This window comes from Anoplopoma fimbria, chromosome 13 (assembly GCF_027596085.1).
Source record: "Anoplopoma fimbria isolate UVic2021 breed Golden Eagle Sablefish chromosome 13, Afim_UVic_2022, whole genome shotgun sequence".
NCBI classification, from domain to species: Eukaryota; Metazoa; Chordata; class Actinopteri; order Perciformes; family Anoplopomatidae; genus Anoplopoma; species Anoplopoma fimbria.
Window position 1 is genome coordinate 5196603 of NC_072461.1, and position 15150 is coordinate 5211752.

Below are 15150 nucleotides of genomic sequence, written 5' to 3' on the forward strand. Positions count from 1 at the left end.
GCTTTTATGCAGTATGTCTGTTGTTTGCATGACTGCTCTCTTACCTTGACCTGGTCAAAATCCACCATGGATCAAAAAGGTCATCTTATGTCTGTGCAAAAGAGAGGCATTGAGCTTGGGTGTGCAGGCTTCTTACCTTTGTTCTGTTGGTTTGCACATGCCTACTGTTTTGTTCCTTGTGTTATAGCCTTATATTAAACCCTGTGCTGGTAAGAGGTCACCTTTTCCCTCTGCCCCACAGCCAACCAGGTGTCTCATGTCCCATTAGCACTACAGACACACACACACAGGGTTACATATTTTTATTTTCACACATACAAAAAATAAAAATACAATAAAATGTAAAGCTCTCCTCAGCACTGTGCACTGTATCTTTGCCAAGCAAAAGATAAGAATAACAGTGCCTCCTCCAAACGGTGACTGCCAATACTTGCAGACAGTACCTTGCCAGTACCTCAGCCCCCCCATCTTTGGCAGTTCCACCATCTGCAGACCGTGCAACACCAATCAACGGGTATTTGATGCTGCTATTTTAAAACCTTTGAGGGAAACGGTTTCTCTAGACATTTGTCAAAACAGACACTTTGCTATTGTTCTTATAAAAAGAACACCACCTGGTGTATTTGCTGTAACGTTGTTAAAAACGTATCACATTCAGTAAGGCATTCTTTGGATATGGCAGGCAAAGCAAAGGAAAGATGGATCTTTTGTCCATAACAGGTTCATGATCATGATGGAGATATTGAGCAGCGAAACTGTAAAAGACGCCAGACCGAGAGAGTCTTGACAGTCAGACAAAAGCCTGAAGACAACAGTGTGTCAATTTTACCTCTGTTCTTTATCAGACCCTGGAACTTTGCTCACACTTTTGTGTTTGTTGTCCAGTCACAAGGAGGTTTTGTCAGGCACTGCAGACATCATTGCTATTGATCAAATTCAACAAATAGCTGTAGCTTTGTAAATCCACATTTGGCACAACCAAAGCATCAAATGTATCAGGTGGTTGGAGAGTATAAGACAAATCATTGCAATGCAAGCAAACAATTTCATCATTTAGCTCACTAAATGCATTGCATGATATTTTCACTGTGGAGGAAAGATTTTCAATTTAAGATAATGTGTCCTGTCCAGTAGCCTCCAGCTCCCCCAGTGAAGCTCACCAGTACAGTTAACTGTGATGACATTAAGTTGCTCTTTTCATTTGCATGCCATGTTAAATGTATGTCCAAAGTACACACACAAAGGTAAGCTTTGAGTTAACACTCAGCTCACTGCTTTTATCTCATCTAGTGTGTTTCTTTCACCACCAGACCGGCAAATCATGAAAGAGTCCCCATAGAGAATATGGTCACATTCTCCTACTTCTGTGCTTGCTGTAATTATCTGAATAGCACACACACACACACACACACACACACACTGCTAATTCCAGACTTCCAGAAAGTTAGTTGAATAGCTTTAATGCATTTCGACTGAGACGGTTCCCTCAGCAGATATTGTTCATACTCCTGCACCTCTACTTCTCTCTTTCCTTCTCTCTTCTTTTAAATTTCTTATCCTCTTCCTACGCTTACTCCTTCCCTTTTTGTCCCTCCTTCAGACTCACACTTTATTGGCTCAGCCACTTTATAACCCGGGGGCATCCTTTCCATCACAAACCCTGACTTCTTTCCACACTGTCGCTGTCTATTTACTGCTTTTTCTCTCTGCGCAGTGGCTGCAGGCTAAAAGTCTGCGGCTTGTTCGTCAGTCAGATATCCCCTCCATTCCTTCCCCGGGCAAGGCCTATGGCTACGAGGAGGATGCCCTGGGTGTGCTCCTCAAGCAGCAGCCCCCCTCTCGGGACTCAACCCTGGGGCCAGCCTACTACAATCCACTGCTGGTAAGGACACACACACACACACACACACACACACACACACACACACACACACACACACACACACACACACTACATTACAGTCATTTAGCAGACGCTTTTATTCATTTTTTTAATCAGTAGTATATTACATATCATTCACCCATTCACACACTGATGACAGGCTACCATGCAAGGTGCCACCATCAGACTCTAACTAACATTCATGCAACATCCAGTCCACACCGATGGCAAGCCTTCAGGAGCAACTTGGGGTTAAGTGTCTTGCCCAAGGACACATCGACTGCCGAAGCCGGGTATCGAACCACCGACCTGATTGGAGAACTACCTTGCTCTCCACTACGCCACAGCCTCCCACACACACACACACACACACACACACACACACACACACACACACACACACACACACACACACACACACACACACATACACACATACACACACACATGTCGAAGTTTGAATGAACATCAATCAGAGAATGTGAAGTGTTCATTTGCCCGCATGTGTGCTTTCATTAGTCTGTACGAGTGTGTGTCTGATTGTACTTACTTTGCCCGCGAGGCAAGCTCCATTAGTGCTAGGCAGATCTAATGCACCGCTGAACCCCCACCCTCCCCCATTCATTTGGCTCAAAACCCATTTCCAAAGCTAATGAATGCAGCTCCACTTTAAAAAAAAAAAGAAAGCCACAGCGCACCGATACTCATCCATTTTACATGCCAACAAAGAGAGCCATTAGTAATTATTCTTCAAGCCATGTAACAATATTCACTTAAATTAATGCACACGCCTGCTGGTCTGGCTCCCAATTAAGTTATTTTTCATCTGTTAATGATCAGAGGAAGTCAACAGCGTCCTTGAGTGTTGGCCGAGCTTGTGTCAACCCACCGGTGCAGGCACAGCGGCGAGCTGTGATTTAAGGCTATCAGCAGTGCATCCATCCTCAGCTCTTTTTTTTTTCTGTCTCAACTTCTGTTGCTCTCCCTTTGAAAGTTCAGCCTCCATCTCTGTCTGTCTTCCTCCCTCCGTCTCTCCATCTGACACACTCTTTTCAAACACTTCCCCTTCCCCGCGCTCCGACTGAGTTCAAAAGGTGTGGGGAGACAGAATCAAGTGGTTGTCTGAGGACGTAACTTCAAAGTAGTCGGGGGCAACCTTTGAATGATGAGACATTGGGCAGAAATCAATAAGAGCGTCGCTTTGTTTTCTGTCTGAATGCTATAAGAAAAACAAAAACATCTTAATCTGTTTCATCAACTGACCCTGAACTTATAGTTCACATCTGTATTACTTTACTGCATCGACTGATACTTACTACTTAGTACTCTTAGAATAAAAGACTAAAATGCAGGAATAGGGAGTAGTTTTTGACTGATACATTGGGAAAGGCACTTATTGCTGCTGTGCATAATGCAGTAAAACACACGTAATTTAGAACATTATCACTGTGAGATATTTTGTTCGTTCTGACTGTGTAGTTATATATTTGTCAGGTGATCAAATTGAAGCTGGGCAGAAGGTGATATATGCACTGACTGTGATCGCATATAGGAGACAGAGTACACAAATCCGTGTAGAAAGTACATTGCAGCACTTTCTTACTGGCCAATCAATCAGTGGTTCCAGTGTTAGGACGGTTGTAAGAGTTATAACAACCAGCTTTTTTTGCCTTTATTAGATAGACCGAACAGATGAACAGACTTCTAATTATTCTCAAGTCTCTACTGGATGGATGAACACAATTCTGCCGAAATATATTTCCTCTCATAAGACATTTATGTTGAATAAAAATGTATTCTCATTTAAATAATAAATAGCCTGCCATTCCATTTTATTAAAGTTGAATGAATATGTTTATACCCACTTGCTGTGTTTTTGTTTTGCTTTTAAAAGCTCTCCTTGACAGAAATAGGCAATTTGTGCCTCTGAAGTCAATGCCAGCTGCGATACTATCACTGTGCTGCTACGTGCCCCCGTGCGATGCAGAACAGTAATGTTTTCCTTTTTTAACTTTAAGCATTTGAACATCCTTGTTCCCTATCTCCCTTCCTCAAAACTGGATTGGAAGATCACAGGGGACAGAGCATCAGATCTCGTTCTCCAGTCACTGTTGAAGTTGAGATAAGGAGACAGGCACCACGTTGAGTTAAAAACTTTTGCAGACTCCCTGCCAATCCTCGCATAACCTGCCCCGCAGAATAGACACCGACAGCTGGGTCAAGGAATAGTTAGGAAAGAAAGGGAAAATTTTGGAGGCTTTGATTTTTTACTCTGTGAAGGAAGCTTTTTTTCTTACATGTCTGTTTCATTTTAGTACATGTAGTTTCATTTTTGGTGACAAACTGTAGACTTCTTTCAGTGTCAGTAATGTGAATTAAGTCAATTGGGAGAATAAGGATTTGGTTATCTCATAGTTGGTCTGGTCTTTAAATATTCCGAACCTCCCACAGTTAAGAACTCCAGTGCCAGGCTTTCTTTTATGTATCACAATTACATTGCATCATTTTTACCTTTCCCTGCAATTTTTCTTAAGAAATTTGGCTAATGACCAAAATAGCTGGAAAACTAGTGGGAGCTGTACTTTGTATTTAGCCCTAATTAGCCAGTGGTAGCATGCTAGCACACTAAACTACACTGGTTTGGGATTCACAACACAGTAATCTTATTTTGCAGCACCCTTGCAATATATTTTTGAGAAAATCTCACACATTATCTCCGAAATGTGTTTGGTGACACCTGGCCAACTCATTTTCAGACACAGCCTCTCTCAGTAGTCAAGCTGCCGAGTGGACTGGTGCTATCTAAAAGGCCGGAGGCAGAGGAAGCAAGCTGTAAAACTCAGAGAGATAAGAAGGGACGGAGGGTCTCCCCTAGATCTCTGACATACTCTGGCATTTGGCTGAACTTTACATTTCATTCAACCCCGACTTCATGAGCTCTGGCTGGAAGAGTAACCAGATAAGTGTGAATGTGTCAATTCTATTTTCTCCTTCTTTGTTGATCCATTTATCCTCTTGTTATCTCCTTCTCTCTCTCTCCTCCTATCATCTTCTTTTTCTCTCTCTTCCTCCCTGGCCAATCCTTTCTTTTATCCACTCCTCACCTCATCTCTCTTATGTCTGTCTCTTCTCTCTCTCTCTCTCTCTCTTATTATTTTCTCTTTCTGCAGTCAGAGAAGAGTTCTGCACAGAATTATAAAGGAGTCCACTTTGGAAACATGACGGGGAAAAGAAGCGAGGCGACAGTGGAGGAGGGACCGGGTCCTGGACAATATTACCCTGAGATGTAAGTATTACATATCATGGTACAGTATTAAATATTTAGTATTTAGTATCAGTCACATATGACCAATGCTGATCATCATATCATAATAATGGCAACATGTTAAAGCAATAGTTTGAGGATTAGGTGAGAAGACGCTTGACATTTAAGTTCTCTATAGGAACTGCTGAAGTTAGCATTACCTTAGGAAATGTGCTAACTAAACAAACATGTAGCACCATCTGAGATTTTGAGAATTGTGTATATGGAATAAAACTATTAATTATTCACATTTTGAAACATGGAATCAGGTTGGTTTGATTAGATGTTCCAAGGCGTCTAATCTCATAAATCCACTGCTCTTGAGCTCCTACAGAGAAGCTGTTTCACCAAAGTGAAATGTTGCTTTGATCCTACAGCCAGGACTTTATGTTTGACACTTTTCACACAGCATTTCTATTGATGTCCACAGAGGATGGGACCTCCTAAGCACTTCTGCATTGTTAGGCACACACCCAGCTCAGATATACATTAAGGAATCAACTAAGTTATAGAGGGGAAAGTTAACGCGTGAGCACTCAGACTGTTGCGTGATTATTGGAATCCTTTTAAAATGCTGACAGAGCAGTTTCAGTCTTTTTTCTTCTTCACTCCTCATTCATTTCATCTCCAATCTGCTTTTACTTTTACATTACACCTCCCTTTTCTCCCCTCATTAAAATGTTTTGCATCTCCCCATTTCACCTACGTTATTCTTTTCTATTTCGTATGTAACACTTCTCTCTCTCTTGCTCTCTCTCCCTTTATTTGTATCTCTTCTATTTGTTTGTCTGTGCCTTCTATCCTCAAAGACACTGATGTTGTCTCTGTCTGTTTCAGAAAACTAGAAATGAACTGTGAGAATGTAAACCTTCAAAAGGAGCAGAAAGGCAGAGCTGAGCTTATCATCCCTCGCTACCACGAACTGGTGCCCAAGCAAGAAGAAAAGAAGGCGAGTATGTGTTTGTGTTTGTGTCCATGCGGTGCTGTACATGCTAAGATTACACGAATGATAAATGTAAAAGATAAAAGCTTCACAGGACTGAGATCAATATGAAGCTTTTCCAGTATGGGGGACACAGTTCTTTAAAGTGAGCCTATGTGACTTGCTGAACGGTGGCCACTGTGACCGCAAGTGGCAATTAAACCTACATTATTGGATTTTTGGGCACTTGGGGGCAGTGCAACACGCTGTAAGCACAACAATGACATATTATCACCTTATTATGGTTGATATGGTGCTATGCAACCCAATCATACTTCGTGCAACTGAATTATACTTCACTCTGTGAGAATATGAGACTGTGCTCTCTGAAATAACCCTCTTTCACCCTATTCTCCTTTATGGAAGATCCCGGCATTGCCTTGTATATTTACCAGGCGTATAACGGATCACAAAACTCACAGATCAGATCAGTCACGTTTTTTGAGTCATGGATAACTTTTAGAAATGCCACGATCACGTTTTTTTACTGATTGTTTAAGAGCTATTTCGAACGATACATTTATTTGTTCTTTTGTTTTTATATAACCGTTGTTTAAGCCTGAACGCATCATAGTGTAACTCAATGAAACCCCGTTGATCTGTGATCTGCCCAAACAGTGGGCAGGAAAAGGCAGGAAAACACAACCCAAGAGCAGAGGAGAAATCTGAGAGCAGATGTTTCACGAGCACACAGAAGGGCTGAAGCTGGAACTCAGGAAATCTGTGCAAGCATAAAACACATCTGGGTTAGAGCATACAGTTTGAGTAGAAATCTGAGCGCAAGCAGGAGCTACTGAGTGTGAGGACAGGGTTTTGAGGGAGAGCATTACAAAATTGGAAGTGAAATCAATAAATCATGTTCTCAAATTTGAAAGAACAAGCTCTTGAATAAAGATAGGGAAAAAGCTCCAAACATCTGCCATTACTAGGTGGCTGTATACAGGGAGTTATTGGGGTTTAGGGGTAGACTTACCTTGGGAGTGTCCCCTAACATGTGATGCTTGTGGATTACCTGCACGGTTTACAAATGTATTAATACTCATTTTCTTATGCTTTTTTAAATCTATAGCTTCACCCCTACTGTTGTTTTCTTTGTCCTGTTTGTCTTGCCATGTCTTTCCGATGGTATCAAACATACAAAATCCAGATCAGGGCGTGGTCCTCTCAGTGATCCAGTGCCATCCCTGTTGGAGATGAACACTTTAACAAATCCAGGGGAGGTTGATAATGTTCTGCGCTGTATGGTGTCTCTTGCACTATCTACAAATAGAAATGATTATAAGTTGATATGGTACCGTATGGCTTCCTGTAAGTCGCTTTGGATAAAAGCGTCTGCTAAATGACTGTAATGTAATGTAATGTAATGTAAAGGTGTTAGCAAACAGTTGCTTTCTTAAACAGCAGCAATAGCATTTACTTGGAGTCAGGTTTGTGTCCACTTACTTTGCATAGTAACGCTGTAGCTTGTGTGCATGACCCCAGAGTTACTTAAACCTCTAATCCTCAGGTATTTACACATTCTGTCTATTTTTTCAGATTTCTTACAGTAGTTTAAAACACACTAGAACACCCAGTCTTCAATTTGAAGGCTTTGACATGTTTCAGGAGCATTTTAATGCTTAAGAAGACATACCTTTCAATTGGCAGCTAAACAGCTTGTCCTCTCTCTCCACTGCACTTCAATTCAGATAAATTCTTGCTAGATAGGATTTGAAAACTGCAGATTTAGAATGAATCATGATAGCTGGCGATAGAGAGTGATTTACACTGAGAAATGATCAAGGTAAGTACTTTGGATTTATTCTTGATTTATATAACTACAGTCGATTAAAGAGGAAAATGTATTTAACCCCTCCTCCCTCTCTTGGTATAATTCATCATCTGTTCACCCATAGAGGGCAGTAGAACATAAGATGAAGTCACACACTGGCACCCACACACACACATACAAATACACACTGATACACTGGAGCCGGTTCAGTGGAGGGGAGTTACTCACCTGCAAATGAACTTGAGTGTACTGGCAGAGTAATGCTTTGTGATGCCTTATTTCACCGGTCAGTGTGGTAGAGTGAGTGAGGCGGAGTCCTAAAGATGTGGGACTGGATTTGTGGAGAGAGGTGAATGTGTCCCGTCTGTCAAGGACTCGCACCTACGCCTCTCTCTCTTCTCGTCCTCTCTTTCTTGAACATTTTGCTCTGCTGCCTCTCCTCTCTTTTAGTTCAGTTTATGTTTATGTTATCATGCATAGTTCATTGTACATGACATTTATTGCAGTGCGTTCTACCTCTATTTGAATAATACATGGCTGCTGAAATTGCTAAAAATATGATCTAACATACTATAAATTGTCCTGTGACATTGAATCAACAACTTGGCCTTCTGTGTATGCCTGTATGTGTGCACCATGCTGTATTTTGGCCCCCCCTATCGAGATGGCTGCACCTCCATACGTCATCATTAGTGCCTGACATCTCAACTCACATGTACTCCCACACACACACACACTGACCAGATGGGTCGTTACCCACAGTGGGGACACTCAGGACTAACACCTTTACTTCCTAGAGATCAGCAGACAGTCTGCCTTTAATGGCTCAAGGCTGCTGGTGTCCCATAGAGTTTAAGAGTCTGTGTGTAGGCATCCCCCATTAAACCGGCACACTGACATGGCAAGGGCAACGACTGAGCAAACCACTTTAACCAACCATTATCTGTTACCGTGTATCTCTGCAAACAAAAGCAACACAGATGGAGTTGTACCGCTGCAATGCCTCATATTACCGTGTAAATATAAAGTTCACTGCGAGTGCATCTTAAAAAATGTAGTGAATTCCATGTTAACATTATCATGGATGATGCAGTGATGGCAGCATTTGCTATATTTAGCAACTGGGAAGCAGTTCTTCTCCAACAGAAAAGAAGAAAACAAAGTTGGATCTGGTACTATCTACCCTAAAACTGAGTAAACAACTGATACAGATTATATACATCCAGTTATAATACCTTAGCTATAATAATAATACTGTATTTTTGTAAATAACGGTCTTTATGTTTTCATCATTTTTCATAATGATAATGATGATCATAATAATCTGCCATGATTGGAGATTTCTTATGAATCCTCATGGCTGATGAAAAGAGAGGAAGTTTCTTTTTCTAGTCAAGGGAAAACGAGAATATTTGCATTCCGTGCATGCCAACGGTAATTAAAAGTTTGCACCGTCACACAATCATGGTTGTCATCGTTGTTTTTTTAAAACTCAACTCTACCAACTGAAAATGGGCTCATAATTCCCAGTGGACAATACTGTGTAGGAAAGTTCAAATGTGGTCAGCCTTTCTTTAGGTGGGGCCAAAGAGACATGTCATTGTGTTGATCATAAGTGACTGGCATGTATACTATGTATGTGTACATTATATGTATGTATGATTATCATTTGTGATAAAAAAAGTAATTTTTTATTGGTTGGTTGGCTTGTTTTTTTTAAATCATTTTTACCGGCATTCAAAATGTGCTGAAAACAAGACAGCTGCGGAAAAAAAACCTGCACGGCAGAATACAAATGATTTAGATTCTGTGTGCATGGGCCCATAGAGATAGATGGGTTTGAATTTTTAAATTAACATGCAATTTCTTTGCATGAATTATTTGTGTTTCTAAAGAAAAACATTCTCCATGGCAGCATGACTGTTTATAATTATAATTATAATCTATGTCTGTTTGTCACTTTAAGATTCTGAGAGATCTCCTTTGTAGTCAATGTTCATGAGTCAAGACTGAGCTGTCCTAAGAAGACATGTTGTGCTGATAATCACCACTGTTCCCCCTCAAGTTGTGGTTTTAACTGCTAACAATCTCCACATAAATCCATGCTGTTTTACTGCAGACCTATTTAAACCACCCCTGGCCCAGCAGCCTTGTGGGTTTAGCACAAATACAAAAATGTCCTGGCTCTGCACTAGAGAATGTGGAATAGTATGTGTGTTTCTTTACCTCTCACCGTCAGCATCACTGTGTGTGAGGTCTGGTGTTTGCTAGTTACAGTAATGAAAATGTACTGAAATGGCGCAGTAGTCCTGAGTTGCCACATGACATGGTTGTTTCCCACGACTTCTCAAAGAGCAGACATGCATACGTGTTTAGTTTCTCTCCAGTCTCTGTCCTTTTATTCAACATAAATGTCTTGATTGTAGAGCAGAGAAAGAAAACAGCTTTTTCCTACTGCACTTGGCCAGTGTGTTTTCACAAGTTGCTAACTCATCTGGCATCACTTCATTTATCTCTGCTGTGTCTTTCATTTAGTTAATTAATCTTCATAATAGTCTTTACCTCCTCTGTGTGCCCTTCACACATCAGAAACAGAAAGAAATCAAAGCAACTCTCTGTCCTTTTCTCCTCTTCTTCTCAGTGTCTCTTTCGCTTCCTCGAGCTCTCTCCTTATCTTCTAATTGACCCAGCTACATGAAAAGTGATATCACCAAAGCATTTGAATACAAATATGACCTTGTACTTACTGAACATTTTTCTTGATTTCCGCTTCTCATCAGGGAGTTCCTGGTCCGGGCCAGTACTACATCAGAGGTCAGTTTGAGACGCCTGAGAAGTCCAGTGGTAACCTGCCAAAGGTCACATGCCCCTTCCTCTCTCAGACTGAGGTACAATCCCAACAGAACTAGACATAGTTCACAGTAAAGCCATTTAGTGCTTTGTGTGTGAGCCTTTGCATTCATTTTCAGGTGAATCATGCTGTACGTAATAGGTCAGGTTCTTTCTAAAGCAACTTTTGTCCACCAGGGTCCATTTTTTTTTTTTTACTTCCTATTATGATCAAAGGCCCTGTCGAACACCTGCAAAGCAAAACTTTCATTGCTAGTTTTAGACCGAGGCCGCTGGTGTTTTCACGCTCAGTTCCCACGTTGTGTAAGTAGCAAATATACTTCATTATTTAGATAGAAAGATGTGCTTAGTTAGACGTCTTCAAAATGAGCACACGCTCTGAATGTAACACACACAGGCACATGCAGCTGAACTCCTCCTCAGTTAAATACAGTTTCAGCAGGTGACAATTTAAAATGTGATGGAACGCTGTATAATGAAATAATCAGGTGTTCGGTATTGCTCAACTTGCAGTGTGTTCTCAGCGCTCATCGCCAGCAACAGCGACGCCCGGGGCCAACCACCGACTAATGCCATAAGCAGCACATTTCCTCTGTCACACACTCAGAGGCGTCCTCAACACCTGTTTTTCTAACAAAATGTGTCATGATGAGTCCACAAACGATCTTTGAACGGCTGCATTTTGGCTGATGTCTCCGCACATTATGCAGCGCCTCACCCTCAGTGCACAGCTGCAAGCCTCTGTGTAATGCATTCTCCAGAAGACATGTTTACCATATTTAATGTTTATAATAATATAATGAGTTTTGTGGGGGCACAAAAGCTTATTTGCGCCCTAATGCCCCCTGTGGCGCCAAAACCGGTTATATAGGTTATCGATTAATTTGCTCATACTATATGGAGTTGTTGATGGGACAGAAGATTGGGAGACGGCAGAGGCAGAGGGTCCACTGGTATATAACTCCAGAGCATTGTTAAGTCCCAGTGTTTTTATCTAACAAAATCTTCTACTCCAGTCATATTTGTTGCCTTTTAGCTTTTCAAAAACTTAATTTTCACTGCAGAAAACCGCTGGCTTTTAAAGGGAATGAGAGATGACCCTCTGTTTAACACTTAGTTTAGTCCACGTTGATGTGTCCTTGGGTAAGACATTTAATCCCAAATTGCTCCCGTAGGCTGTGCCTCCGGTGTATGAATGGGTATGGATGATTAGCCCTGATGGGCAGGTGGCACCTTGCTTGGTTGCAGCTGCCATCAGTGTATGAATGGGTGTGAATGGGTGAATGACATGTTGTGCAAAAGCACTTTGAGTTGTGGGAGGACTAGAAAAACGCTATACAAGTACAGTTTATGTTACGGCCAAAACACCTTTGATTAATTTAGAGACTAAATGTTGCTGAATGTTGTGACAGCAGTAACTTGTATTGTCTGTAATGAGTAGCTTATTAACCTTGTGAAGCCATGGATAGCTACGCATGAAAGTAATTCATCTATAGTCTGCACGTATGCTGGGATAATACACATCAGGCTTTATTCAGGGATGGAGATCATTGTGCACAAATATTGTTTTAACCGACAAAGAAACCAATTAGATCCAAAGATTTTGTTGTATTACTCTACATACTGCACTATGCGCAGAGAAAACAACCACATCATATTAAAAAATACTTCTCAGACTTAATCTATGGGAGGCAAATATATTCAATTTACAATTTCTCAAAGGAGACTGGATTTTAATATGGAATATTTAAGATTAAGTTACAGATCGGAGACACTGAGCCAGGCTTTGCTTGTTTAATTGATGTGCTGGGAGTGGAGGGTTTCTTCAGATGAGGGTGAAGATGAGTTTATTAAGAGGCTCAGAGGAGCAGAGATGAAGGATGTGAAAATGTGTAGTTTCACGTCTCAGGAATAGCTGAACTCCTCTGTGGCACTGCCCCGCAACATCACTCCTGTGAAACTCTCCGACTGATGTTTTAATTATCACCCTGACACACATCCACAATGTGACAGTTCTCTTGCTCACACACATACACACACTCACACACACATAAAAAATTCAGACATATGCATGTCAGAATTTTACCTGCAGACAGTTGTAGACATGACAGACAGGTTGTTCAGTACTGCTGACATGCATGCAAATGAACACACCCACATTTTCATCTTCATACACACACACACACTGGAATTACGGTAATGATGTTTGAAACATAAAACATCTTAGTAGTTTCCTGGTGTGAACAACTGATGCATGATTCTTGGGCTCATTTCTATGTGTATGTATGTGTGTGTGTGTGTGTATGTGGGTGTTTGTGTGTCAGTCTGCTCTGACCTAATTTTCCTGGCCGCATGCTGTGCTGGTGCGTCGACCCTGTGATGTCGTCACTGACAACCACCGAGGAACTGTGTGTGTGTGTGTGTGTGCGTGTGCGTGTGCGTGTGCGTGTGTGTGTGTGTGTGCACGCGTGTCACAAGTCATCTCCCATGCAGAACTAAGAGCGACAGTTTTCTTAGATCTTCGTCTCCCTGTGAGTCCGGCTCCATCTGACACCGTCACCCTGCAGACGGATGGAGAGGAAACGAGGGAAGGAGGGAGTGAAGGAAGGAGGGAGCGGAAGATAAGAGGAACAGCTGGATAGCCCCGCTCCCGTCTCTCTCTCTCCTCCTTTGACTTTCCAATTTCCTAAAACTAGTGCAGTGCCTGTTGACAACATGCCTGTTTGGGAACGGGCCGATTGCTTCTAGTAGTGCTGCTTGCAGTATTCTCATCCAAACAGCTTCTCATTCGCCGCTGCGTTTCTTTGAGTCTTAGTTCGGGTGCAAAAGCTCACACATACATTGACGGAGAGCTAGCTGTACCCAGAATGCCGTTCCGCGTTGTAACAGTTAATAGGGGTCCCCTCTCAATACAATAAACAGTGTGTACATAACGCACTACTTCTAGATGTGTCCTGGAAATCTGCAGAGCTTTGCACTCAACACTGCACTTTCTTAGTCCTCAGCAATACAACCTCCATATGTGAGGTCGATTGGATGAACGGCTGTCGAGAAAATCGAAGGACAGACATACAGAAAGAGACTCCCTCCATTTTAGTTAGATCAAAGCATCAATCTGACACTTCGTGAAAACATGCATTTTCTTCTATTCTCCTTGCCCTTTCTCTACAACCCTCTTAACCATCCTTTCCATTTCTCCATTAGCTCTCACTCTATTACGTGTTTTATCCTTGATATTTTTAAGGTTACAAGACTCTTTTGTTTCCCTAATTTATGATTCTATTTCCAACCCTCTACTCCTGTTTCCTTTCTCTCCTCTGTTGTTTCATACTTGAGTCCCTTGTGTCCCCGCCAGACTGTTTTCTCTCTTGGTGATTCACAACCCTTTATATAAAATATCAACAACACAATCCTAAAACAGCTCCATGCAGAGGAAAGAAAAATATTGACAAGAATAAAAAGAGATAAATAGATGAAATATAATAGGCGAGGATTTAACAATACTAAAAGATCAATGATAGCAAATAAACAACAATAAATAATAAAGTCACCAATCATTTTAAATTAAAGATTTTATCCAATTCAACCGATTACCAGAAAAACTTAAAAAATGATTCGTTAGTTTTGAGCAGGGCAGGTAAGGATTCGCCTGAGTCTGTGACAAAAATCAAAATATCATCAGCGTAAATTGTAGGTATGTGTGTTACGTCCCAGCCTGGACCCCAGGAATATTGGGGCCCTTTAAAAATTCAGTGCGACAAGAGAAGCTATTGCTAAACAAAAAAAAAGTATTTCCACGCAATCAAATGCTGGACACTACATGTCAACATTCACCCATTTATAGACACATTCCTACACTGATGGCGGCAACAACCATACAAGGTGCCACCTGCACTTCAGATACAAACATTCTAACACCAATGGCAAAGCCTTTGGGATCAGTGTTTTGCCCAAAGACTCTTTGACATGCAGGCCAGACTGAGAGTGAGCAGATAGCGACTGTGGCTCAGTGGTAGAGCAGGGTCGTCCTTCAATCAGAGGATCGGCAGTTCGATCTCTGGATCCGCTAGTCCATGTCAATGTGTCCTTCGGGAAGACACTTAACCCCAAATTGCTCCCCAATGAATGGGAATGAATGGTTAGTTAGAGTCCTGATGGGCAGGTTGCACCTTGCGTGTATGAATGGGTGTGAATGGGTGAACGATGTCATGTAGTAATAAAGCGCATTGAGTGGACGGAAGACTAGAAAAGCGCTACACAAGTACAAGTCCATTTACAATAGTAGTACCATTTTTATAAACGTGTGATTTATGTTGGTTGACTTTGTGATGAGGACCGTCTCCTGAGACTGGACTGCTATA

At 41.5% G+C, this 15150-nt stretch overlaps 1 protein-coding gene across 1 annotated transcript in view; it reads left to right on the forward strand.

The window, feature by feature from the left end:
* The window catches only part of stpg2 (sperm-tail PG-rich repeat containing 2), a 54451-nt gene that overhangs the window by 1576 nt on the left and 37725 nt on the right, over nucleotides 1–15150 (forward strand). The window contains exons 4-7 of the mRNA XM_054611550.1: nucleotides 1715–1882; nucleotides 5053–5168; nucleotides 6024–6135; nucleotides 10720–10827. Of these exons, the coding sequence (XP_054467525.1) occupies nucleotides 1715–1882; nucleotides 5053–5168; nucleotides 6024–6135; nucleotides 10720–10827 (504 nt within the window). The remainder of the gene's footprint in view (nucleotides 1–1714; nucleotides 1883–5052; nucleotides 5169–6023; nucleotides 6136–10719; nucleotides 10828–15150) is intronic.